This window comes from Panthera leo, chromosome A2, assembly GCF_018350215.1.
Source record: "Panthera leo isolate Ple1 chromosome A2, P.leo_Ple1_pat1.1, whole genome shotgun sequence".
Classification (NCBI taxonomy): Eukaryota; Metazoa; Chordata; class Mammalia; order Carnivora; family Felidae; genus Panthera; species Panthera leo.
The window spans coordinates 165,310,720-165,337,119 of NC_056680.1; the positions used below are offsets into that span (position 1 = coordinate 165,310,720).

The following is a 26,400-nucleotide window of genomic DNA, read 5'->3' on the forward strand; positions in this document are numbered from 1 at the left end:
CGGCTCGCTCCTTGGCTGGAAGGCCTGTGGAGAAGCTCTAGGAAACGCAGACCAGCAGCTTAAATGTCTGTGTGGATCGCGGTCTTGCAAAATGGCCTGCCTTCCGCGCACGGCTTCCATTTTTTTCACTTGGGGACGTTCCTCTGCAAGGTCGGCGTGACCCTCGGCTGGCACCGGCAGTGCACTTGGTAGAGGCACAGGGTCGCAGAACGTCGGGAGCACGCCCCTGGTTCAGCCTTCCCCAGCCTTAGCCGGACAGCCGTCGTCACCCAGGAGCCCTTAAAATAGGCCGGCGTCTGGGTCCCAGCTCCGCGGGGTCCGGTTGGATGGTTCTGGACTAAAGCCCGAGATGGCCCAGATTTGAACCGTCCCCAGGTGGCGAGTACGGAAACTGCGTGTCCCCGACTGGTCTGCGGCTGCGTGAGGAGAAGCCCCGAGGAGAAGGCGCGCCGTGTCCTCATCAGCAGGCACGACGTGCGCTGCCCGCCTGTAGCGGACGCCCGTCCCGGGCCGACAGCGCGTCCGGCCGGCCCCAGCGTGTCGCGGGTCTCGGGTCTCCATCACCGTCGCGTCTCCCGCCCGTGCGCCCCGCACGTTACCGCCTTCCGCGGGGACAGTCGGCCTCGCGTTCCTCGGGCGAGAGCTGCTTGGTCGTGGCGCGCGGTCCCCTTTCTGTGTGGGCGCATCCGGTCCGCTGACGTCTGGTGGGGTCCTCGCGCGCGCACGTGGGGCCTCCTGCGGCTCTCTTCTCCCCCGGTGCCTTCGGCTTTTCTCTCGGGGACGTGCCAGCCTCCGAGGAGGCGCGGGAAGGTGCCCCGTCCTCCGCTCTCTTCCCAGTGAGGTAGTGTCACGGGCTGCCTTCTTCCTGAGGTAGGGACAGGGCTCACCAGTGAGTGCCTGTGGATTTTCCTGTGTGGGAGGGTCGGCATTACCGGTTCCGTGTCGCCTCGGACTTCCGGGTCGTCTCGCTTCTTGAATCAGTTTTCGGCACGGCGTTTCTGACGCCATCCGTCCGTGTCGCCTCAGTGGCCTGACTTCGTGTAAAGTTGTTCATGATGTCCGCCTTCGCTTCTGCCGGGCCGGGCCGGTGAGGTGAGTGGCTCTCTGCTCCTGAGTTTGGTGTTTTGTGCCCTGTCTCCCGTCTTGATCAGCCATCAGTTTCGTTGATCTCAAAAATGCAACTTTTGGTTTCAGTGATTTTTCTCTGTTGTTTTTCTGTGTCTTATGCCATAGCTTTTTGCTCTGAGCTCACCGTTTCCTTCATTGTATTTTGGACTTGATTTCCTTTTTTCCTCTAGCTTCTTGAGATAAAAGCTCAGCTTACTGATTTCAGATTTCTTTTCCTTTCTGATGTAACTGCTTTAGTTGCACTGTATTTTTATTCAGAATTTTTTTGGATCAGTTTTTTATTCCTATTTCATTTCTCAGCCTGGCTTCCCAGGGGTCAACCCTGTTGTCGCATAGCTTCGTGGTCGGCCAGTCAGTCATTCAGGAAGAGATTGGCCAGCGGGCCATGAGTGGGGGCGGCACTTGCCCGAGCCCACGTCAGCTCGTCCTTCCTGCCCGCCTCTCGGGCCCCGGCGCCCTCGGAGCGCACCGACCTAGGCCTTCAAGAGCCCTTGCGTTTCCGGGATCTCTCATTACATCTCTCCGATTACTGGCTGGTCTGCTGTCATTCCAGAAGGGATCAGGGCTGACAGATTGGTGGGCGTGCCCCATTCCCTTCCCTCCAAGTTTTGCTGATTGTGCTGCTGTGGTTCCCCAGCCTGCTGGCCGCTCCAGGTCTGCCCTGTGGGCTGGAGGCGGGGGGGGGGGGGGGGGGGGGGGGGGGGGGGTGGCGGGGGGAGGTCCTGTCACTGTCACGGAGCAAAGACTGCCGGGCCCCACCCTGTCTTGTTTCACTTTTGTCAATTCCAGGGACCTGAGGTGCTTGTTCTGGGCGGTTTTGTCCAGTTACAGATTTATCTTGGGGAAGGAGGTTGGCCAGTGTCTTCATGCTGCCATAGCTAGAAGCCCTGCCACGTGTGACATTTCTCCTCTCGTCTTTCATGGGGCCCGATTACCTTGGGCAGTTTTTACAAAATCTCATCTGCACCTATCTCGCTCTAGCCCCTGTCTCTTCACTTTATTCCATTCAACTGGCCCTAAGAGAGAAGTTCAAAATTTTTTTTTAAATTATTATGAGAGCGAGCTTGCATGAGTGGGGGAGGGGCGGAGAGAGAGGGAGAGAGAGAGAGAATCCCAAGCAGGTTCTGTGCCACCAGCACAGAGCCTGACATGGGGCTCGAACCCGTGAAACTGTGAGATCATGACCTGAGCCGAAACCAGAGTCGGATGCCTACCCGACTGCGCCACCCAGGCACCCCAAAGATAAGTTTAGAGGGGAGAGAGAGAGAGACATGTAGAACGCAGGGACTGCAGCTGAGGTGACTTCCCAGGTCCTTCCGGAAGCACTGGGTGGCCGAGCAGTGTGCGGGGGCGGGTGTGCTGGCCACAGGCCGCTGCGCCCCCGGTGATCGGAGTGGTAGAGCCTCGCACCGATAGAAGTCTGAATTCTACTTTTCACATTCGAGCGTCCATTTCTGCTAAGATTCCGTCATTGAGCAGCTCAAGGTGGGGTTTCCTTGCCGTCCACACTTCCCTTCCTGGCCACCAGCCACTCTGTAGGAGACACGCTGCGCTTAATACTGAGCGTAGCCGATAGGCACCATCCAGAGGTATTTTTTATGCCGCCGGGTGGTATCCTGAACGTAAGTACTGCAGCGTAAATGTGTCAAATAGCAAATATTCGACTGAGACCGTTTTAAAGCTCTAATGGGCTTCGTTAAGCGACTCGTGAGTTGGGCAGCGCCTCATCCGGCAAAGCAGAGAGGCTCCCGGGGGTGTACAAGAGGGAAGGTCTTCTTAGAAGGAGGGTGGAGCAAGACGGTTACTGCTTAGGCTGGTGGCTTTCCCTTAGGAGTCTTCCCGTGCCAGTGAACTCCCCTCCCTCTGGGGGAGAGGGGCCCTTGTGGCCTGCTCTTTAGCCCTGATGGAAAATTCCTGATGCACCAGTTAAGACTACATTTCTCAAGAAGGTTGAAACTGCAGTTAGATTAGGGAGTGAGCCCTGGTTTGGGGACTCGGTGTGAGTGACACCGTTTTGGGCCTGTGGTTTTCTTTTCAACAAATATCACCATTTTGAAGGTCAAGAAACGAGGGAGCATTAGTAAAACTCAAAAGGTTAGATTTCTGGTTCTTGTGAAGCTCTCACTAGGGCCCACGCGTCCCTCTGTGTGCGAGGCCAGGGGAGGTGCGGGTGTTGGGGGCGGGGGGGACCGGGGGCCAGTGCTCTGTCCCCAGGGGAGGGTGGGCGCTGGGCCACAGCCAGTGAGGTACGTCCCGAGGACGGGGGACAGTCCACTTGTCTTTGGTCTAAAGACAGGGTAAAAGTTTAAAACCACTGCGTGTGCAGACTGCCCATATTTTAATAACAATGCCTTTGGAAATGGTAAATGTATGTTGAGTATGAGGTATTTTTAAGGTTAAGCACTATTGTGATGAACGAAACAGCACATACTGTAATCACAGACCTCTTGAGTGTATACAGTAATTAAAGATCTGCGGGTTATAAATTTCAAAAATATGATTAAAACCCAAACACTGTCGGATGAGAAATTTGCTCAGTGGCTGTAGTGAAATGACAGGTTTGGTTTCCCGCTTGTTTGAAACGGTTTTGCTCTCGGTTGAGGCTAGCAGAGGCGGACTTCCCCGCCGCTGGGGAGGGCCTCCTGGCCACACACGTACTGACCAGCACGCTGCCTTGTTTCAGCAGGGAGGAGAGAGCGACGGCTTTTTTCACCCCGAGGGCCAGCCCCAGCGGCTCCCGCAGCCCCCAGAAGCCAGACAGCCGCCCGCCCGCAAGGTGACGCTGACCAAGGGGGCCCCCCAGCAGCCCCAGCACCCACCAGTGGGGGCCCACGTGCACCCGGCCGGCCCTCCGGGCATCAAGAGCATCCAGGGAGTCCATCCTGCCAAGAAGGTACTGCCTGTGACCTAGGCTGCGCCCCGGGAGCGTGGCTGTCCTGCTGGTTCGAACGGTCCACGTTTGGACGGTTCTCAGATAGGGGTGCCCAGTGCACGGGAGGGGGGTGCAGATACATCGGTAAGCGAGCCGTCATTTCCTTCGTTCTGGCTTTGAAAGCTCATGTGTTCACAGGAGCACTTGTCCTCTTCTGACTTTAAGGGGACAGCTCGGGGAAAGTCCCTGCAACCGGGGGTGTGGTTTTCTGTGGCTCTGACCCCTGTGTCCGCAGACCCCAGTCCAATACGATTCCTTCCCCTCTTACCGGCTCTCCACACTCCGCAGACAGAGAGCCAGGCATCTGCTCACACACCTCCTTCTCGTGAGCCCAGTGCACGAGTGGGAAAGTGAGGCCTCGGTGGGGGGGGGGAGGGGACCCGACCTGAAGAAGGTGGCCCTGACCCTGGTTCTGACACACACTGTTGGACAGGAGATGAGGGCATCCGATATGCCTTCGGGGCAGGGGTGGGAGTGAACGTTCTCCTTTTGTGCACTGAGTCTAAAATCTTCCCTAGGAGAAGAGTGTCCGCCTTGCCCTGTCCTGTCCCCATGGTAGGGTGCCCTCCCTTGGATGGTAGGGGAGCTGTCTCTAGCTTCCCCAAAAGCCTGACAGTAAAGTCCCCTCTCTCCTCCCTTTTGGTGCATAAGCCAGATGCCCCTCGAATGATGAAGTTATGTGAGGGAGGCAGCAGGGCAGCAACACCTGCTTTGGGTTTCTTCTAGAAAGCTCCAGAGTCCACTGGCTCATCTGTCTGTCTTGCTGCTGACCCAGGTAGTAATAGTATCAACACGAAGGCCGTTCTGGGTCTGTTACCTTGTCTGCATTGTCTCGTAAGCACCTTGTGAAGTAGGAGCAAATAAAATTACTCCCTTTGCAACAGAAGACGTGTGCAGACGTGAAGTCTTCTCTTCGGTCATGGAAGGTCGCTCCAGTCTAAACTGGCTTCGGCCGAGCGCAATCCCTGGATACAGGAGGAGAGGGGCCTTAGAGGCCCCGTCCCCCACGTACGCGTGCGCTTGAGCGAGCCCTCGAGTTTCTTTGTCTGAAACCTCTGTCTGCTCTGCTGTGAAGGGAGGACGGTAGCGTTTCCCGGCTCGTTTGGGCTCTTGGGTGGATTTCATGAGAAGATGCGTATAAAAAGTATGGTGCCTGGTGGATCAGTAAGCGTTTGGTAAAGGATATTTTGCTGATGTTATAATTTATTATTTTTTAAAATGTTCGTTTATTTTGAGAGAGCACACAGGGGTACGCGAGCAGGGGAGCAGCAGAGAGAGAGAGAATCCCGAGCAGACTTCACGCTCGGCGCATGGTCTGGCTCGGGGCTCGATACCACGAACCGTGAGATCACGAACCGTGAGATCACGGCACGAGCCGAAGTCAAGAGTCGGACCACAGTTTGTTCTCCATAGTTAAGAGTTTGGGGGTATTTGGTCTCTTTTTTTTTTTGCTTCGACTTGTTTTTTAAATTCCACATCTGAATGAAATTGGACGGTGTTTGTCTTTCTCTGACTTACTTCACTTCGCAGAATACTCTCTGGCTCCATCCATGTTGTTGCAGATGGCAAGGTTTCATTCTTTTTGATGCCCGAGTAATATTCCGTGGCACGTATATACACCACACGTTCTTTACCCGTTACTTGGGCTGCTGCCACAGTCCAGCTGTTGTGAACAAGGCTGCAGTAATAAACATTGGGGTGCGTGTATCCCCTCGAGTTAGTGTTTTTGTGTTCTTCGGGTAAATACCCAGTAGTGCTAAATCCTAAGGTCGTTCTACTTTAACTTCTTGAGGACCCTCCGTACTGCTCTCCACGGTGGCTGCAGCGGTTTGCATGCCCACCGACAGTGCACGAGGGTTTCTTTTACTCCGCGTCCTCGCCAACACCCGTTGTTTCTTGAGGTTTTTTTCTTTAGCCGTCGGACAGGTGTGAGGTCGCGTCTCATTGTGGGTTTGATTTGTATTTCCCTGATGGTGAGTGACATTGAGCATCTTTTCGTGTGTATGTTGTCTTTGGAGAAATGTCTGTTCGTGTCTTGTGTCTTTTTTAATTGCATGATTTGTTTTTTGGGTGTTGAGTTGTATCAGTTCCTTATATATTTTGGATGCTAACCCTTTATCAGGTAAGTCATTTGCAAATATCTTCTCCCATTCTGTAGGTTGCCTTTTAGTTTTATTGATTGTTTCCTTCGCTGTGCAGAAAAATTGTATTTTGATGTAGTCCCAATAGTTTATTTTTGCTTTTGTTTCCCTTGACTCAGGAGACCTATCTAGAAAGATGTTGTTGTGGCCGATGTCCGAGAAATTACTGTCTGCGCTCTCGAAGGATTTTTATGGTTTCGGGTCTCACGTTTAGGTCCTTAATCCGTTTGGAGTGTATTGTCGTGTGTGGTGTAAGAACATGGTCCAGTTTCAATCTTCTGCATGTGGCTGTCTGGTTTTCCCAGCGCCATTTGTTGAAGAGACTGTCTTTTCCCCATCGTATTTTCTTTCCTGCTTTGTCAAAGATGAGTTGACCATATACTTGCGGGTTCATTTCTGGATTTTCTTCTCTGTTCCATTGATCTGTGTGTCTGTTTTTGTGCCAGGGCCTCGGTGTTTCGATGACTACAGCTTTGGAGTGAATCTTGAAATCTGGGCTTATGATACCTCTTCCAGCTTTGCTTTTCCTCCTCAAGGTTGCTTTGGCTGTTTGGGGGTCTTTGGAGGTTCAAATTTTAGGATTGTTTGTCCTAGTTCTGTGACAGATGCTGTTGGTTTTTCCACAGGGATTGCATTAACTGTGTAGATTGCTTTGGGTGGTGTAGAGTCTTGAACCATGCATGTCCTTCCAGCCCATGAGCGTGGGATATCTTGTTTCTTTGTGTCTCTGGTTTCTTTATCAGTTTTAAGGTTTGCAGACCACGTGTCCTTCATCTCTTTGTTAACTTTACTCCTGGGTCGTCATTTCTGGCGCAGGTGTAAATGGGACTGATTCCTTCGTTTCTCTTTCTGCTGCTTCATTATTGGTGTACAGAAATGCAGCAGATTTCTGCACATTGATTTTGTATCCGTCGACTTTGCCGAACTCATTTATCAGGTCCAGCAGTTTTTTGGTGGAGTCTTTCGGGTTTTCCATAGAGAGTGTCATGTCATCTGCAGATAGTGAGTTTGACTTCTCTCTCAACTGATTTGGATGCCTTTTATTTGTGGTGTCTGATAGCTGTGGCCAGGACCTCCAGTACTATGTTGAATAACAGTGGTGAGAGTGGACATCCCTGTCTTGTTCTTGACCTTGGGGAAAGGCTCCCACCAATTCCCTGTTGGCAGTGATGTCAGCTGTGGGGTTTTGATATAAGGCGTTTATTATGTTGAGGTTTGTTCCCTCTAAACATACCCTAAACAGGGTTGTGTTGAGGGTTTTTATCGTGAATGGATGTTGTACTTTGTCACATGCTTTGTCTGCATCTGCTGAAGTGATCGTATGGTTTGCATCCTTTCTCTTGTTGGTGTGATTTACGTGCAGCCTTCGATGTGTGTTTTCCAGTGTGACTCTGAAATATCCTTTTGTACTTTTCAAACACTCACTTCACGGGAGGACGTTTGCCACCGTCTGCAGAGTGTTAAGAAATGTGGTTTTGGATGCATTTACCTTCTTCTCTGGCCTTTTCTATGATGGAACAGGGGGTCATTTTTGCTCCTTTGTACCCAGACTCTAGGGCAGAATTTGGGGAGGCAGTCTGGAAACCCTGGTACTGTTCAGTCCACCCAGCCGCCTGCATTTCACTGCTGCCCTGAACGGGAGACGCTTCATCGAATTCTCTAGCTGGAAAACAGCAGAGGGGCGCCTGGGGGGCTCAGTCGGTTGAGCGTCTGACTTCAGCTCAGCTCGTGATCTCATGGTTCGTGGGTTCAAGCCCCGCATCGGGCTCTGTACTGACAGCTCGGAGCCTGGATCCTGCTTGGAATCCTCTGTCTCCTTTTCTCTCTGCCCCTCCCCGTTTGTGCTCTTTCTCTCTTTCAAAAATAAACATTAAAAAAAAAAAATGAAAAAGAAAATACCAGAAAGATCAGTTGTCTCCTCTTACTTAAAAGGCCCTGGAATCGTTGGAATAGTGGTTTTGAACCCTTGGCAACTTAAAAAACTGCTAAGGCCTGGGCCCTTCTGTAGACATGTGACTTCTTAACGTGGGTGGGAGTGAGCGCGCGCGGGCATTGCTGTGGCTTGGATTTTTTGTGGTGTTTGTCGTAAAAGCTGTGTAGATGATTGTGATGTGCAGCAGCTGGGAAGCGACCCCTGCTGACTCTCGCTGGCCCCCTGCCACAGAACCCGCCTTTCGGGTTCTCGGGGTGCCGCACGTAGTCCCGAGGGGACTTGGGGGGCGTAACGTGGCTTGTGGTGGCACCAGTCCCCACTGGCGTGGCCTGGAGTACACTGGGAGATATTTGGGCTCTTGGGCTGTTACGACTAGGCCCAAATAAGTGTCTCAACCCCTCTGATCTTGCTGCTTTGTCTCCAGCACGGTGGCTACACGGGAAGTCACCCACCCGTGCTTGCTGCCGAGATGGGGTCGGACTTAGATGCTCCCGTTTTCTTCTTTTGCCTCCATCCAGATCTGCTGGGTATTCTTTCAGTTAGACATTGAACCCTGCGGATAGTGGATGAAAACCACAGAAAATCCTGTAGCTCGTGGTGTATTTTAATGGATTCCGAGTTGTTTGCTCACTTTTATAACCCTAGTAGCTATTAAAAACGACAGACCAGAGCTTAGAAGTCAAACAGTTAACTCTTGTCGTTGGCAGGTTGTCATGCACGGGAGAGGCCGAGGAGTGGCGGGGGCTGTGGGCCGGGGCCGCCTGATGCCGAACAAGCAGAACCTCCGGGTGGTGGAGTGTAAGCCACAGCCCTGCGTCGTGTCTGTTGAAGGGCTCTCTTCGTCCACCACTGACGCCCAGCTGAAGAACCTACTGATGTCAGTCGGACCCATCCAGGTGGGTGTCCTGGCGCCTCTCCCAGGACTCTGTTTTGTCTTGACTCCGGTTCCCTTTGTGTCGGTTACTTCGTGTTAAAATAATACGTTTGAAAAGACATACACCTGTTTTATCCATTTTGCATACTTGAGATCGGAACTTTTGCCGTAGATTATTTGGCAATTTTCAGGTGCTCCGTCATGGAATTTAGGAAATAATTTTGCCAGCTGAACAAATTATTTTCTGGAATTCTTCTGTTATCCTAACGTTCACATATGCTCCTGAACATACATACTTTTTGTTCTGTCACACACTTGTGTTCATGATATTTAGAAATTTTTAAAGCATTTAACCTTCCTGACCTTAATTCCCAGAAATAGCGCATGCGTTAACAGCTGTGAAACTTGTTTTAGATTTTATGAACATGAAATAATGTAGACTATATTTTGATCTCGTTATTTTATATTTTTTTAATCGTTTGTTTATTTAGAAAGATTGGGGGTGGGGGGACAGAGAGAGAGGGCGAGAGAGGATCCCAAGCAGGCTCCACCCTGTCAGCACAGAGCCCTGATGCGGGGCTTGAACTCACGAACCATGAGATCGTGACCTGAGCTGAGATCAAGAGTCGGATGCTCAACAGACTGAGTCACCCAGGTGCCCCAGTCTCTTTAAAGCAAGTTAGTTCTAAAAGCTTTAAAGTTCCTGCTGAGCCGGTTGCACATATGTCTCCAGTTGTGCTGTAAACCGAATTCTCCATTCAGATGCCTGGTCTCTGCTGCTTCTACTCGAGGCCTGCAGGTAAACCAGCAGAGAAGTGGGTTGACCTGGTTTTCCTTCGGCCGAGGGTTTCCAGAGCCCTGTATCGGACCTTTCCCACCAGCGCCTCCCCTCCCTCCAACAGGCGCCATTGGCACCACGGCAGACCCCACGCAGGCAGGATGTAGGGTGTGAATGTCGGGTTTCTGCGTACTTGCTTTCAGGGTATGTTCCAGTCTCTTGCTGCATGAGCGAGCGGGGGGACATTTTCAGACTAGAGGTGATACAAATAATTTTCAACAGGTCTTAAGTGTCTGATGTTGAGAATTATTAGACGTGAGGAGTAGGGGAAAGCCCTTCCGGAAAGCACCCTGTTCCCGAGGTATCACGACTTCCACCGTCAGTTTGGGATTTCTGGTGTTTGTGTGTCGTAGTGGAACTTGAGCCAGAAACGCGGGCTTCTGTTTTCAGTGCCGTCCTTACTCCGCAGTGCGGCCAGAGACCCTTGTCACTTACCGGAGGTGTCAGCACTGCGCTCATGGATGGTCCTTCCAGACCGTTAATGACTAATTTGCAGGAACAGACCGACCGGAGGGTTTAGATGCATGAAAATGTGCTTACGCTGGTGTGCGGCTCTCCCACCAATGGTGGTTGAGAATTTGGGGTCCAGGTGCGGGGTCAGGCAGGGAGTCCAGATGTAACAGAGCAGAGCCTAACCTGTGGGATCTGAGGGCCGGCGTTGTCCGGGAGGCTCGAGCTGTGGTCTCACTGCCCCGGTCTCCGCGTGGGCCGGGAGTGATGGCACTGTGCTCTCCACGTGTGCCCGTCAGCATTTGTGGCTTTGCTTCCTCACACGGAGTCTCGATCGTTCTCTGGAGTGTCCTTGACTAAGATGTGGTTTTCAGGACCCACGTCTGAGCAGCGGTGCTATTTGCCTCTCCTCACGCTGGGGGGGGTGCGGTGCGGTGGCCGCACCGCAAAAATCAGCTTGGAGCTGATCTGCATTTGGGGCTTATAGTCTCTCGAATGGATTTTTTTTTCTGTTCTGAAAAGGATTCGAGATGATTATGTTACAAAGTTTGATTGTGGGAAGTAAAGCCAGACCAAAACGGCGTTGGATTGTTTGATGCCTTGTTTTAATTCGAAAGTTAGAGAAGTAGGAAGACGAGAGTGAACTTTCTAGGTTACGTCAGTTACTCTTAGAGTGGGGTCTCCGGAAGGTGAGGCCCCCGGTGCCCCTGGGAACTGGCTGTGGCAGGCTGGGCTTCGCGCCCGCGTGAGGCCCATCCCTTCCCCTGGGGACCAAAGCCGGGTGCCCTCCTCTTGCTCGTCTCTATCCCAGAGGATGCTTTTGAGTGGGCCTGTACAGATGTTTAGATACCACGTTCCCAGAATGCCAAGTTTCTTACTGAAAAACTAGTATAACAAGCATCTGCCGGTGTTCGGTAGCTAAAGAACGATACTGATAAGTATACGTTTTAAGAAGATGTTTGTAACGAGAACTGGTTATGGTTTAAACTTGGGTGGGATGGCGCCCGGTAACCCCGGCCTCCTGTGGTCCTGACGGGAGAAGCTTCTGTGTGCGGTGGACTGTGGCGCCACCTCGCGTCCACTCGGTGTAATAGCAGGTGGTGCTGTCCAGAGTAGGAAGGTCCCCTGTTTCTCTGGGCTTTTAAATTAGACTCCTAGGAACCGCATGTGACCTCTGCTCCTTGAGCTGTGGAATCCGAGAGGCTTTGTCAGTGTGGCTCTCGGATTAGCATGTTCTTCCCTTCAACGGTACTCACCAGGCTCTCTAGAAAGTCCATTTTAAAGACCTTAATCAACTCGCTATTTCCAGAATGAGGAACAACGTGCAGATCTTGTAGAAGCGTGGCAACCAGAAGGCAGCAGTGGCGTGGGAAGTGCGGTAGTGGGTCCCAGAATCTTGGGGGAGGTGGCGCGTGGCAGCCACAGCCGCAGCATTCCACTCCCGAGCGGGTCCGAGAGACGCGTCTGCCTGGACCCCAGCCCCCGCGAGAAGGGAGCCCGGTCACTGCCAGGCACGCGTGCCCTGTGGGCTGGCGGACACATGTTCCTGCAGCAGTGACCCTGACCTCCCACTCTGTCCTGAGACAGGAAGCCAAGGTAGCTCTTAGATCAGGAAGTAAGGTAGTTAGGACCTCCGTGGCTTTTTTGTGTAATTGCTTTTAGTTCCCCGTTTGCTAGATTGTGCCTCAAATTGTGCTAAGAAGAAAGATTCATTACCCCGTAAGTAAACGTCATGGTGTAAAAACACAAAAGCAGTTTCCTCACCAAGGCACGAGGTTTGAGATCGCTCAGTGAGAGTATGACTGTCCCCTGTCGTGACCCTCCCTGAGGACGAGGCCGGCCAGCGCTGACTCGTGCCCACATGTACCCGGCACCACGCTGTCTCCACCGCCTCCGTCACTCCCGTGTCCTGGCGGTGCCCCGGCTGGGGCCAGAGGGGGAGCACGAGCCATGGGTGTCCTTTGCGGCACAGCCGGGCTGTTGGCGGGGCTCTCTTCTTCGTCTCGAGTCTAGGCCTTTCTGTCGGGCTCTCCACACCCGCCGCCTTGTAACTCTCCCGGTGCCCCGTCCTGAGCAGGCTGGAGGAGACGCATGGCCTCCTCGTCCCCCACGGGGTGGCAGGTGCAAGGGGTGTCTGCCTGCCCCCAGACGCTGCACTTCGGGGCGGCGGGAGTCGCAGGCTGGCGTGGCTGAGCCCCCGTGGGCGGTCGTGCGAGAGCGTGAGCCGCTGTGAAGGAGCGTCCTGTTCCGACCGGCCGCAAGGCCCGGCTGGTGTAGCCAACAGAGTTGGAATCTCAGGTCGTTGGTTCTGAAGTTCAGGACATCGGGGGAGAAGACACGGGTGTGACCACGTGATCTGAAGCCACGATGGAAAGACTGCTTACTAGGGGTCCTCGTCAAGGTCCAGAGAACGCAGCCAGCAGTAACGCCCACGGAAAGAGGACTTCGGGATGGCAGTGTGACAGCACTGGGGGTCTCGGGGGGCCAGCGGGAGGGAAGCCGGCCAGTGCGGGGAGCGGCGGGGGGTCTCAGCACGGAGAGTGGGCGCGCGGGGCCCTGGGGAAAAGCGCAGCGCGGGCACTGGACCGAACCCGCGGCGGCAGGTGCATCTGTGAGAGGGTCCTGCGAGGAGCTGGGTGTCGGGCCTGCCTTGTGGCGCACGCTTCCATCGTTGCTGCCGTTTGCCCCTTGGGGCCCCTGTGCCTTGTGGGGACACCGGTCTGCCGCCGACCGGGGGCTCTGGGACCTGCCTCAGCGGGGCCACCCCGGCCGTGTGAGTCACAGCCATGGTGGGGCCTGTGGGGACGCGCTCCTCGTGGCCTGTCGGTGGGGCTGCTCTCAGCACCACAGTTGTCTAAAATTGACCGTCCTGTTCTTGGCAGAAGGCACTTCCCGCGGGTGCTAAGAGCGTCCGGCCGGAGGGGGAGGGACGCCGACACAGATCTTCGGGGCTACGCAACCCTGTTGGCGTCCCCGTGGCATTTTGGTTGATCTGAGTTGGCGTCCCCGCGACGTGGTAGTTGATCTGAGCCCGTGGGAGAAGAGGCAGGGTGCCGTGCACACGGACATCCTCCCCGGATGAGACCGCAGGCTGTCGGAGGCCGGGCCGGAGGGGGCTGCAGGGCGTCCGAGCAGGCGGCTCGCAGCCGAGGGTTTCGTCTTGCGTTTTGCTGCTTGAAGGAGCGCGGTCACTCACCGTCAGGACGTGCGGGTGTCTCCCCTCTGAAAACGGAAGCGCATCAGGCCGGAAGTTGGTGCCTTGGCCTTGCCCTCTGAGTGCCAGGGGGGCACTTGCGGGAGAGGCAGCCGCGGCAGCAGAGCGAGCGTGGGCCCGGAGACGCGGTGCAGCTTCCGGTTTGTTCTGGCCCAGCTAGTGTCTGTGCGGGGCTGTGCCGCTAGCTCGTGCGAGTGCCGCTCTGCACCGTGGAAGCCGGGGAGCACGAGGCGTCCGGCTTCCAGCTTCCGGCGCGGTGCCCACCCCTCTGCTCCCGGTAACGAACTCCTGGAGCTCTCGTTTTCGTAGGTCAGAAATGGCGGGATAGGGACAGTTTCTGCAATTCAGTCTTCTGCCTAGAAGACGTCGTTTGGTTTCTGGAAGAAGGTACGAAAATGTAAATAAAGGACATAACCAGGAAGATTTTAGGACCGTGTTCTCATCGCTTGTGTTGACTGCTTGAGCTCCAGGCCTTTTCCCCGTGAGGAATTGCCGTCTCGTCCGGCACCTCCTCAGACCGAGGTGTAAACTGCTCAGGTCCCAGTGAGTTCTGTCGCATCAGGCGTTTTACCGTTTTGTGTGGTAAGTGGTAAAAATGAAGCTTCGTGCCTTCATTTCATACTGCGAAGTCACCCGGAGGAAATCACCCTAGATACCTGGAAACCTGTTTTTCTGAAAACAAACCAAAAAAACCGTGGTATTTTCAGAAACCCAGATTCCACCTGTGAATTGTACGGTATGATTAATTATCTGCGGTAGCATCAGCAATTAGTTTTTTCCTGTCTGTTCCTAAAGAACACGTCGTATTTTTAGACGAGGTAGATTTGGGGAAGTTGTTGGGATTCTTGCCTGAGGTCCGCTGCGGTGCCGGCAGCAGCCACCAGGGGGCGCGCACTAGCCAGCGGCGTGGCCGCGGGGCTGCGGGGGAGGGGGGGGGCGCAGACAGGACCAGAGAGCGGGGCCTGGCAGCGGGCCCCCTGCAGGTGCCCGGGGCTGCCTGTGCTCTGAGCGGATGCTTTGGAACCCATTGCAGCGTGCGGCACAGAACAGGCGCGAGCGGGTGGAGGAGGCTGGCCGCTCGGAAGAGAAAGTGGGTCTCTGTGCAGGACTTGTAGGGAGTCCCCCGGGCCAGAGGGGCCACAGTGCCGAGCGCGTCTCCAGGGAAGAGAAGTCACCTGCGTTCGTCCCAGACCAACTACGGCGTTTTGCCGCTGCTCTTAACCCTAGGTGGAACCCTCTAGAAAACCCTGCTTCTGCTTTTATACCCCAGATGAGAGCAGTCTCGTGTTGTCCTGAGCTTGCTGCCTGTGCTCCTGCTGGGTTGGGGGTCCCCACCACCCGCTTGCTGCTCCTCGGCCGCGTGGTCCGCGTGCTCACCTTCCCACCCTGTCATTTGGAGACTTGAGACCGTCCATTTCTTTGTAAACACTGAAAGGTGACTTTTGGGAAAGTGGGTGTTCCATAGAGCTCCCCTAGTTGTGTTGACCGATAGATGTCGTGTGGGTATTAAAACGGAGACTTTTCACTTCGCGTACGGTATACCTTTTTGAGTATTTTTGTGTTCCCACCGTAGATCTTTGATAAATGCTTTACAATTAAACAGCCACATATGCCGCCACTTTTCAGGGTCCCGTGCCTCCATCAGCTGTGTTTTCCGGCTGTCCTACTTCGCTAGACAGCATCTAGACAGGGTGGGTGGCGGCCCCCGCGTCGATTCCTGCTGTGAGCGGGGTCCCGCCTTGGCCGCTACGCGCCTCGCTCTCGGCAGAGCGCCCGGACAGTGTGCAGGACTGCGTGCGGCACCGCAGGCTTGAGAACGATCGGGCCCTTGAGAGTGGGACCGGCTGAGAGACCACACAGGTCTCCTCCTCTGACCTGGGCCTCCCGGATCCTCAGATCCTAAACCCCAAGGCCTCAGGGCAAGCTGGGGGCCCGCGTGTGAGTCCCCTCCGTCCAGCACCTTCCTTTCAGACGTGTAAGATTCTCTCTTCACTCGATGGATCCTTTCTGTCTGTCTTCTTCACGAAAGGGTGTGGTTTTCGGCGCAAAGAGTAGCGGCCTCTGGAATGGTTGCCTTGGCTCCGAAGGTTTCATTGAAGATGTCACTTAGTAATCGAGTGTCTAAGTACAGAATGTGATCAGACTGTGCTGACGGCCGCCACTGGCGAAGCTGTCCCTTGCTGTGGGTAGCTGGAGGTGTGAAAGCCTCCTTGGTTTACCCCAGTGGTAATTGCGGGGTCCCCCTGCAAAACAGCAGTTTCCTCCTGTGTGATGTAATACTGCTTTAAAAAAAAAGATCAGTGAGGGTCTCATAGAAAATTGTGTGGCAGGAAGGTGTGCAAACGGGGGGTGACTCTCCAGAAGTGTGTGTCATTGGGCCTCACAGGGAGGGTTGAGGGAGAAGATTGAGTGACTCATGTGGCCGGATGATGCCAGATCCTGACACCAGACTGGGGGGTGGCGGGGGGGGGGGTACACTCATGGGAATGGCTTTTGGGGACAGATTCTCTGGATCAGGGAGGAAAAATTGCTAGGGGGATAGTTTCCTTTAGTGATCCAAGTGTCAGCCTGGACTCGTATTTTATATTAAAGCTGATGTATAAATATGCTGGGTTTTGTTTTAAGCATATACAACATGAAATTAAAGTGTTTCTCAGGGCGCCTGGGTGGCTCAGTGGGTTGAGCATCTAACTCTTGATTTGGGTTCAGGTCATGATCTCAGGGCTGTGGGATCGGGTCCCGCCTCTGGCTTTGTGCCGAGCGTGGAGTCTGCTCAAGATTCTTTCTCCCTCTGCCCCTCTCCCCCCTCTCACTCTCTAAAATTAAAAAAAAAATTTTTTTTTTAATATTTCTCTGTTTTCTTCCCTCTAGAGTTTACAGATGCTTCCCCAGCAACGGAAAGCCATAGCGAAGTTCAAGGAACCGGCTCATGCGTTAGCATTTCAGCAGAAATTCCACAGGTAGCCTGGATATTCCGTGGTCGGGGTGACGGTGGGAGCGGGCGGGAGAGCCTCCCCGCTGTGGTTTGCTCTCCAGCAAAGCAGCCGTGGTTTCACACGTGTGTGCGCCCACCTGCCGTGGTAGAAACGCGCCAGTAATGCGTGCCGAGCGCAGACAGCGTGCCCTTCCCCTCGTGCAGTGTGGGGCATTGGCTCCCGGGTTTTGCGTTGATCTGTGTCTGCATTTTTATGGAGTTGTCATCTGTCGGGACCTACTATCCTAGTTTTCCCATACCTTGGCGACCTGACCGCTCATCTGTGGCGCTCGGTCGGCGTTGACTGTTTCTTTCCCTCTCCGCAGGCACATGATAGATTTGTCCCACATAAACGTGGCCCTGATTGTTGAGTGATCTCTAGCAGGAGCCGCCGACCCGACACGGAACACTCGCTGTGGGATTTCTTCAGGGAAGCCGCGGCGCACACCCCCACGAGCACGGCCTCTCCGCGCACAGTCTTGCGTAACTGTTGTCCGGAGAGCGGCCGGCCCGGCGTGGACTCCAGCAGAGCCGGACTTGGGGACGTGGCGGCCTGGGCTCCGGTGTTACACGCTCCCCGTTCTGTTGTCACCACAGAGAACTACACTTTCCGGTTTCTTTTGTTTTCAAAGTGCTTACGATGCATGTAGCCCTTGTTCTTCGTGATCGTGCTGTGTGACCGATCACAGTGACTTAGGTTCAGGAAGGGACGTTAGCGCCACAAATTCTGAGTAGTTTCCACAGCAAAGAACACTTGATAATGGTTGCACCCATCTTCAGTGCAGGCTAGACAAGGGTCTTCCCAGCCGAGCGGAACCGCGCTGTCCTCTCAGAAAGCCCTCACGAGGCTCTTGGAAGCATGTAGATTAAAATTTGGGTGATGGTGACGGGCATCCGCGTGTCCTGGAAAGCAGGACGTGAGGGCGGTTGGGAGTGATGCCCATTGTGTGGCGGATTCTGCTTCTTGTAAATACTCCAGAAGCACCAGCTGCGTGTTCCTAGTCGCGGAGGGGACTCCCCACCCCTCTGTCCACTCTTCCCCAGTAAGGCAGCAGTCCTGGCAGGCCCCGCCGTGTCTCCCTGGGCCTAGAGAGGGCGCCTGTGGCGCCGTCACCTCGCAGCCCTTCCGGAGCCCCGCCAGGTGGGTCGTGTTGCACATCTACCCCGTGAGGCAGAGGCAGGGGGACTCGGCCCGGCCCCGTGTGGTTTGTTCCTCTTTGTAAATGTGGCCCGAAGCAGCATATTCGTGTCCCTGGCTCTGTGACATACAACATTCTTCGGGAACTTGGTTATCATTGCTCTGATTAACTTTTTTTTTTTTTTTTTTTTTTTTTTTTGAAGGCCTTTTGAGTAGGGCTGTGCTGCCCTTGAGCAGTATGTGCTGGCGAGTTGCCCCTCGTGGGGTGTGGTGTGAGGGATGGCTGTCCTCCCCAGACCGTGCAGCCCAAAGTGAAATTGAAATGTGTTCATGTGGCCCCGAACCTGCTTGAGGAGTTCTGGGTAGGCTCGTTTAGGTGAGACTCTTCCTTCCCGTAAAGCAACGTTTAGTACAGTTCATTCCGGTCAAGTCTTTAAAAAAGTGCCTTATTGTATTTCTGCTCAAGAACGAGTTTCACCGTTTGGGGTTTATACTAACGTGGACCTGAACTGTTTGAGCAAGTAACAGATACTAAGGCATACTCAGACTTTTTAGCTGTGTTTTATACCTGAGATTTCACGGCAGGTTTAGTCATAGAATTAGAGGAAATAGGAGCCTGCCGCCTCCAGATGCCACCGGTCAGCCCCGCGGGGACCAGCTCGAAGCCCCGGAGCCCCCGCCGCCAGGCACCCTCCCTCCTCTGAGCCTTCGCGTGGGGGCTGAGACCCAGGCCGCGTGAGCCTGTGTCGTGTTTGCACAGGTGAAATTTTATATTTTTTGCAACTTCAGTTGCCCGAACTGGAGGGGAGTGTTCAGACCCCGTGAGGCTTTCTGTGGCGAGGGTTCTAAGTGGCATCCCGCGATAGGAGGAGGCCTGGAGGATGAAGGTGGGTGTCGGCGGCTGCATTTCAGAAGGTGTAGGTGCCAGGAAGCGAACGGGCACTCCCGGGGTGCACCCCCCAGCTGAGGCGCCTGGCCGCCTTGTTCCAGAAAGCCCCTGACTCAGCTGCGCCAGGCCTGCCGTGGTGCTCCAGGGGAGGGTCCGCACAGTCCGTGCCCCGTCCCTACCCTCGGTCGACACGCACGTCCTGTCCGCTGTTGTCACAGGGAGAGACGGATGTGTTCGTGTGTTTAAAAGCGTAGTTTATTTGGCTCAGTCCACAGAGAGCTGCGTTGAAGCAACGAGCTTGACAGCCTGCTAGTTACGACACATCCAGACCCCTTGCCGGTGCCGGGCAGTGGGAAGGCTTTCAGTTGACGGACTTGCTTTTTATCACCAAGAACCAACTGATGCAATAAAACGAGCTTAAAAATTTTTTTACCATTTTCTGAAATAGTCTGAGTGTGCCGTATTGTCTCTGGAAAGTAGGCACATAACGAAGAGCTTTTTCCCTAGTTAGTGATGAGAAGTCATCAGTCCTGCGTGGGCACCGCTGTTCAAGACCTGGTGGTGACATTGAGGTCTGCTTTTGGCCTTGTCCGAGGACGATTCGGGCGCCATGGGACATGTGTGTCTGTTAACTGTCTACACACATGAGCCTTCTCTTGATGTGGTGTTCTTGAAAGCCTTTGGCCGCGGGGAGCTGGGCCTTCGTAAAGCCCTGGTTAGAATGGCCCCGTGCGCCCGGCCGTTGGCAGTGGCCGCAGTGAGTGCCGGCCGGCCCGGAGCAGAGGCTTGGTTTCCTTCAAGGGAGCTGCGGAAGGGAAAGAAGCAGAATTAGAAAGTAACGTTATTTCCATTCTCGGTGCGCTTTTCGCAGTGAAATCAGACCACCATAAGCCGAACCCTTTTGGAAGATCTGTTGCAACCATTATCTTTGTTCTTTATTTATCATGCATTTAAAATGACATGCAGAAGCATTTAACGTACTATGTAAATATGGACCTTTTAAAATTAAAATGTTAATTGGAAACGCTTTCAATTCAGCAACAGTCTTAGCTATTTGTTAGTTCTTTTGTGTTGTCTTTCCAAAGTTAAATGGATACCGTTCCATAATTGTTGATGTGTCTGTGTGTATATCCGATTTTTATAAAGATGGTAGTTAAGTCACTACATGTATCCTGACCTGTGTATTATTTGTTTCCAAATCCAGGAAGCTTAAAGTCAGTAAATACCGCTGTATCGCGTAAGGTAAATACAGTAGGTGACTATGTGGACCCAAGGTACCTTTTCCTTTTACATTGTCTTGTTTTGATTTTGTGCTGTAACATAAGATCACTTAGCCGCTTATCTGAGCATAACCTTGCATTACCGTTGGTCTGGCCACTTTTGTTAAGTCCTTATACTGATAATTCTAAGGGAGAAATCCTGTCTCTTTTTACCGGAACAAATGTTGAGGGTCCCCCCTCTTTCTGGACAGGCAGCGTCCTACGTAGGTGTCTGTGCCCTTCCCAGTGGGGAGCGGGCAGGGTGGCGGGGGGGGAGGGGCTTCATCATAACTACTTTTTATTTGAGTCGTTCTTCTCTTGATTTGTAACAACCCTGGATAAACCGTTGTTTACGCCCGGTTCTGTAGCGTTGCTAAGTTGTGACAGAGCTTGGATCCTGCGCCCAGGGGGCTTTTTTCAAAGAGCGTTTTGCTTAATTTGTAAACGGAAGACTGTTGCTGGAGGAGATTGGGAGAGGTGTCTCGGGTGGAGGGGAGAGGGGAGCAGGGGGCCTGGGACCGGGAAGAGAATTTTGCAGAATGAAGGAGTTGTACAAAGTATAATGAACTTCTCACACACTGACTCTTTTCAGAGGAGTCAGCTGGTCGAGCCGAGAAGCATGCGGGAGGGTGGGCTCGTGGATGGCTCTCGCTGGGGGACAGGAGGGCACCCGCCCAACAGGGAGGTCACCTTTCCGCGTGAGGGCCTTGAGCCCTTCCTCAGGAGCGGCCCGCGGAGGTACAGAGATGCCCCGAGGCAGGGCCTGGCTCAGAGGGGTTGTTTGCAGAACCTGTCACTTCCGTTCTTGTTTTCTTAAATTTTCTTTCGGCTTGTTGTGGTTTTTTGTTTTGTTCTTTTCTTTTTTTTCTTTTTTTCTTTTTTTGCTGTCTTTGTTTTTAATTTCTTTGTTATTTAATTGAAGGTAAGCTCCACGCGCTTCTAGACCACTGGACTGACAGGGACCCTGTTGCGGGCGGTTGGGTTCTGGTGGAGGTCTGGTGCCCAATGCCCGGCGCGCTCCCCGCTCGGTTCCCTAGAGAGCCCGCGTGTCCGCCTGTCAAGAAATGCATCCCCAGTCGGGCCGGTGCTGCCCTCAGCAGATGGCTCTGGGCTCCTTTGCTGTCATACTGGCCTGCTCAGAGTCATTTTTAATTTCCCCTCCCTTCCTGCTTGTAGGATTGTTCTGGCTTCACATATTCACTGTTAGACCTGATTTTATTTCCCTGTAGTCAGGTTGAGTGCCCCCCCACCCTTGTCTGTTTATTTGGTGTTGGGGGTGGGGGGGCTTGTGAAAGGTAGCCTTGGTTCTTTACCAATTTTTAAGAGACTTTATTCTAAAAGGGAATCCCTGACGGGTGGGGCGGATGATCGCTGCCGGGTGGGCAGACAGCCCTGTCCCCCCCGTGAAGGAAGCCACAGGAGCTGAGATCGCTTAGGGGAAAGTGTAGGTATTTTACTGTATTTAATGAGCATTTCAATTAACCTTTTCACCTATTTTTAAAACTTGTGAATGGAGTGTTATTTTGGACATTGGTAAATATGAACTCTCCAAAGGCGGTTAGCCTTGATTTACTGCTAAATCCTAAGGATTATTGTGTAAGGTTTTTTTGCAACCTATTTAATCTTCATCATTTAAAGCGCCCGTGGTTTTGTGTCCTAGAACCAAAGCAGAACTCGCTGATTCATATTGGATCCCAGGTATACCTTCTTCTGGTAGCGTATGGTTGGGAAGGATCATTGGTTTTACACGCTGTAACCTGCCTTTTCTAGAGAATGTTTTTAAAACTCTTAACTCTCTCTCCCCTGTGCCGGGTTTTGGTAGGAAGGCTTCTCGTCAGGACAGGCAGGTAGAGCAGGCGTCTTCAGTGAGGACTTTTTTCCCTTTTATTTCTGACCAACTAAAATGTAAAAAGACCGTGTTGGTGTTTTGCTGTGTTTTATTTTACTGATTTTAAAACGTACCTAGAAAAATACAGGCCCTTTAAAAAGAAACAACGTACCTTTAAATTCTGAGTACGTTGCACAGACTGGACAGGTACGCTATTTTTTAATATATTCTGTATTTAGTGGTTTTATATACTCTAGAGAGTAGACCTTGACATTCTTGCAGCATGCTTTCTTTTCAACTACTTTTTATCTTAAGGGCACACGTAGTGGAAGCTGATTTTTAAAGGCCTGTTTACATTTTATACACTCTGCAGCGTTGTCTTAGACCATACGATTTAGGGGTTTCTAACAACACACACAGCGCACTCACACCCTCAGCCGAGAGCTAGTGGACCGTTTGGTTTTTTTGTAATTCGTCTTTGCTTTTCGCAGGCATGGGGGCCAGGAGTGCTTTTCCTCTGTGAGGATTCTAACTCTCTGTCTTCGCCTTTAATGCCACCCTTTAATTTTCAGGTTCGACAGCAGCCCAGCCCGCAGCCTTTGCATTCCGAGCGGGTTCCCGAGCGGGTTCCCGTGTGGGGCGTCTCCGTCCTTTTGTGGCGTTGCCGCCCCCTACCCCCTCCCCGGGGGCTCCGGAGCAGCGGCCTCCTGCCTGCCCACCCCCCCCTTTCCTGTTCTCTTGCACCTTCCTCGCCCAAACCCCTCTAGCAGCCACCACAGGGAGCTTCTTCCCCATTCTGGAAAATCACTTTCTCCGCCTTCCTCCTCTCTGGATGTCCTCACCCTCCTCCTACCCACCTGCCTTTGGCCACGGACCTGTCCTTTGCTGACGGTGCTCTATTCTTACTCCTCTGTCTGCTCTTAACGTTTAGAATTCCTCCTCGGGGGTGGGGGTGCGAGGCGGCCGTGAACATTTTTGCACGGCGTTGGCGTTCGACTGCGTCACCCCCTTTGCTTTGACAGGTTTTCCCTCCCGCTTTGTTCCTGCAGGTCTCTGCTGGAGAGAATAACGTCCGGATTCTGTTACTTTGCAGTGTGACCTTGCGGGAGCCTGTGGCGCCCCGCGATGCCGGCGTCCTGCCGCCCGCGGGGAGCGTGCGATTAACCACCCCTTTGTTTTCACCCCTGCTTTTACAGGACCTCTTGTGCATGAGTCAGTGTTAGTTGTAGCGCGCCCATTTTTCCACTGGAAGCGGCGGCCCGTTTGACCCCGTGTCACTGCTCCCGCTGTGATCCTTCCTAACCGTAATGCGCACGCGCTGCCGAGCTGGCCCGCGCCAGCTCCCGGGTGGAGCCTGACGCTGTGTCTGTCGGGAGTGCGTTGGGAGTTCAGAGACCGGCTCGCGACCGAGTTGCTTCCCTGTGGGTTGCCTGCCTCACGTGTTCTGCCCAACACTGCACTTGCCCTTGTGGGGAAGGACGTCGCCTCGCTTTGCCCCGTCTCGCTGTGCGCTGATCACTGTGACGCTTTATCAGGAATCTGTGTGAGGAACACTGGTGACATGGTTGGAAAAATGTATTGTGTGTATCATTTGTGTGACTCCGTACGGAGGCGTGTCTCGAACTGTGTTGTAATTGGAAAGATGTGTTAATAAACTGCCTCGCGGCCTCTGCTTTGGTGCTCCGGTGTCTCCTTTGCCTCGCCGCCCGCGCCTGGTCCGTCCCGCGTCCCCGCCGTGCGGACGGCCAGCCTTCGGCCCTCCCGCGGGAGACCGGGCTGGTGTTTCCCCCGAGGAGTGGGGGTGTCCCCAGCGCGCCCCCCCCCCCACGCCACGCGCGCCCCCTCTGCTGCAGGCATCGGCTGGGAAACAGGATCTTGCCAGCGGACCCACGGGAGGGTCCGAGGGTCCGAGGGTCCGGCTTGTCCTCACCCACACTCTGTGGTCCGCAGGAGTCGGAACAGACTCGACAAAAACAAACAGCTTGTTTGGCTCTATTGGAAGTTTGGAAGGGGGGGTATTTTCTTTTTACGTTTTTCAAAAAAAATTTTAACGTTTATTTTTTGAGAGACCGAGATAGAGCACAAGCAGGGGAGGGGCAGAGAGAGACACACACACACACACACACACACACACACACACACACACACACAGAATCCGAAGCGGGCTCCAGGCTCCGAGCTGTCAGCACGGAGCCCGACCGACGTGGGGCTCAAACCCACAAACCGTGAGGTCATGACCTGAGCCAGAGTTGGATGCCCGACCAACCGAGCCACCCCCCCCCCCTTTTTACATTTTTTAAACCATTATGAATGATTTTTACATCTCTTCAACATTGGTGCTCCGATGCTAATCATTAACACCCAGGGTGGAGGTTACCGGTCACCCCCAGGATGATGCCTGTGACACTCTGGTTTGGGGTCCCCCAATGCACATTGTTGGGCATCCGTTTTCCATCGAATGCGTCATCCGAGTTTTCCATGTTGCTACGAATTGCTACGAATTGCTCCGAATTCCTGGTCTGAAAACGGGGTACTTGTAAAATATCCCCCCACCCCGCCGGTTTGGAGAAGGAACACCTCCCCCACCCCCTCCAACCCCGCCCCCATCTCCGCCCCCACCCCTGGCTGGGCTGGGACAGGCCAGGCTCTCCCTGGCGGGGACCCTGCACTAGAGTCTCGTGGGATTCTGGCGGGTGGCACTGGCACCACTCCTCGCCTGTTGAGACCCACCTTTCTGGTCTGTGGGGAGGGGGCTTACCTTGTGATGAAGGAGCAAAATGGTACTGGTGACCCGTGACACCGTGCCGGCTCTGTCAGCCCCTCAAGTTGGCCGAGGTCTTCGTGCCCTTCCTGGGACACAAGAAAACGGCCTGTGTCCCTCTTAGAGGGACCGGACCATCCCTCTCCAGCCGGGACCACCTGCTGCGGGACTTCAGGTCTAGGTCTTTCTCTCGTTTCCCCTCCGCGTGGGACCTACTCGAGTTCCAGTGACGAAGGCCAGGCACGGAACGGATGGACGCGGTGTCCCCACAGGCAGGTGCGGGGGCAGGTGGGCGACGGGGGACGGGGGTTGGGGAGGGAGGGAGGGCGGCGGAAGGGCCTTGGCTCCTGCCCGAGCACCAGCCAGGCCTCGCTGACAAAAGTGTTACCTCTGAAGACACCTAGGGACGGACTTTATCACCGTTCTCCCGGATGGGAGGGATGCGTGGGAGGAGGCCCGAGTTTGGTTCTGGGTGAAAAGGAAAGGTAAGCGAAGAGGCAAACTTGCGGGAAACGGGAGGAAGGGACAGCACAGGTCCACATGTTTGATTAATTTCTCAGATCTGACTTCCTGGAGTTTTTAAGCCCAAATCAGGATCTGAGGAGGCAAAAACCATTTTTTCTTCCATTTTAATCCGTATCCCGTGGGTATGTTGTTCTTTGTCTAAAAGCTGGCGTTTGCTGTGAGGGGCGGGAGCCCTGCATGGAAACCTCTAGGCGCGGGTGGGCGGTGGGCTCCCCGGACCCGGGAGACGCCGGGCAAAAGGGCGCTCCTCCCGAGAAAGTTTCCGGCTCCACACTTGGTCGCCCGGGGAGGGTGTTTGTGCCGGGGTGAGAGGCCACGGGTGGGGTGTCACCGATGTCTGGAATTCAGGGTGCGTGGGGAGTGCCAGCGGGCCTGGGGTTGGGGGCCCGGGGGCGGCTGTGGGCCGAAGGAGTGATGGAACCAGGGTCAGCAGGTGGGTGGGACAGGGGGGTCGGCAGTGGGGGACCAGCGTTGGTGCAGGGGGCGCTGGGGAGGGGAACTGGGGGGGCGGTGCAGCGGGGGTGCAGTCGGGATGAGAGGCCGGCCCGGGGGGCTGCACAGAGAAACCCCACCTGAGCTCGGGAGGTGGTGCCACGGGAGGGGCTGCGCTGGGCCCGCACCCTCCTCCCGCGAGTCCCCGATGGTGCGGGGCTCCTGGGCCAGCAGCCGGCTCGGAGACCCCCGCCGCGCCCGAGGAGGCCCCTCGGCCTGCTTATCCAGCTGGAGGGTCCGCAGGCCGGGAACACGGCTGCCTTTCGCCCTTGCCGCCCGATGGCCTCGGGCTCTGGGGTGACCCAGAGGTGGCCCTCCTCTGTCCTCCGGGAACCTGGCCTGAGCCCCCACATCCCTGCGGGAAGCGGAGGTGAGACGGTAGCACCCCGCTCCCCACCCGGGCTGCCGTCTGTGGAGGCTCAGGCCTCCCCACTGGCCGACCTGGCTCGCTTCTTTCTCCATTACTTCCGTCATTTCCGCAATACAGTCTTTTTTTAAAAAATATACTTTTGTACATTTTTGATTTTAGCGAAAGTGCATGATCGGGGAGGGGGGCAGCGGGAGAGAGAGAGAGCAAGAGAGAGAGGCTCTCAAGCAGGCTCCACGCCTAGCATGGAGCCCGACGTGGACCTCGATCTCACAACCCTGCGATCTTGACCTGAGCTGAAATCGAGTCGGACGCTCAACCAACTGAGCCACTCAAGGCACCCCTACAATGGGGTCCCTGTGAGATGGGGACCCCCTCTCCCCCTCCCCCTTGTGAGCTGTCCAGGCCCAGGCCCCCTGCTGACACTGTCATTGCCAGGAAGCAGCCCGGTGGGTGGCCGTGCGTCTCAGGGCTGTGCGCCTCCTGGGACCCCAGCCGTCCCCAGGCTCGAGGCCCGCGATCCTTCTCCCTCTGCAGGGCCCCCCCTTCAGCACCCCCTCGCCCTTCTCGCCCAAGATCCATCTTCTGGGGTCACTGCTGACCATCTCCTTGACAGCCTTCCATTTTCTTTTCCCCTGGAACTGGTGCTCGTCTGAA

The 26,400-nt window shown here is 54.5% G+C and overlaps 1 protein-coding gene across 2 annotated transcripts in view; it reads left to right on the plus strand.

The window, feature by feature from the left end:
* Positions 1 to 23,270, plus strand: part of RBM33 (RNA binding motif protein 33) — a 137,240-nt gene extending 113,970 nt beyond the window's left edge. Inside the window, exons 15-18 of one of the 2 annotated variants that reach the window (XM_042927203.1) lie at positions 3,812 to 4,021; positions 8,842 to 9,030; positions 16,382 to 16,470; positions 16,811 to 23,270. In XM_042927203.1, coding sequence (XP_042783137.1) covers positions 3,812 to 4,021; positions 8,842 to 9,030; positions 16,382 to 16,470; positions 16,811 to 16,859 — 537 coding nt within the window. In that variant the 3' untranslated portion in view covers positions 16,860 to 23,270. The remainder of the gene's footprint in view (positions 1 to 3,811; positions 4,022 to 8,841; positions 9,031 to 16,381; positions 16,471 to 16,810) is intronic. The other variant, XM_042927204.1, reaches the window with a different exon arrangement.
* The last annotated feature ends 3,130 nt before the right edge of the window (positions 23,271 to 26,400 follow it).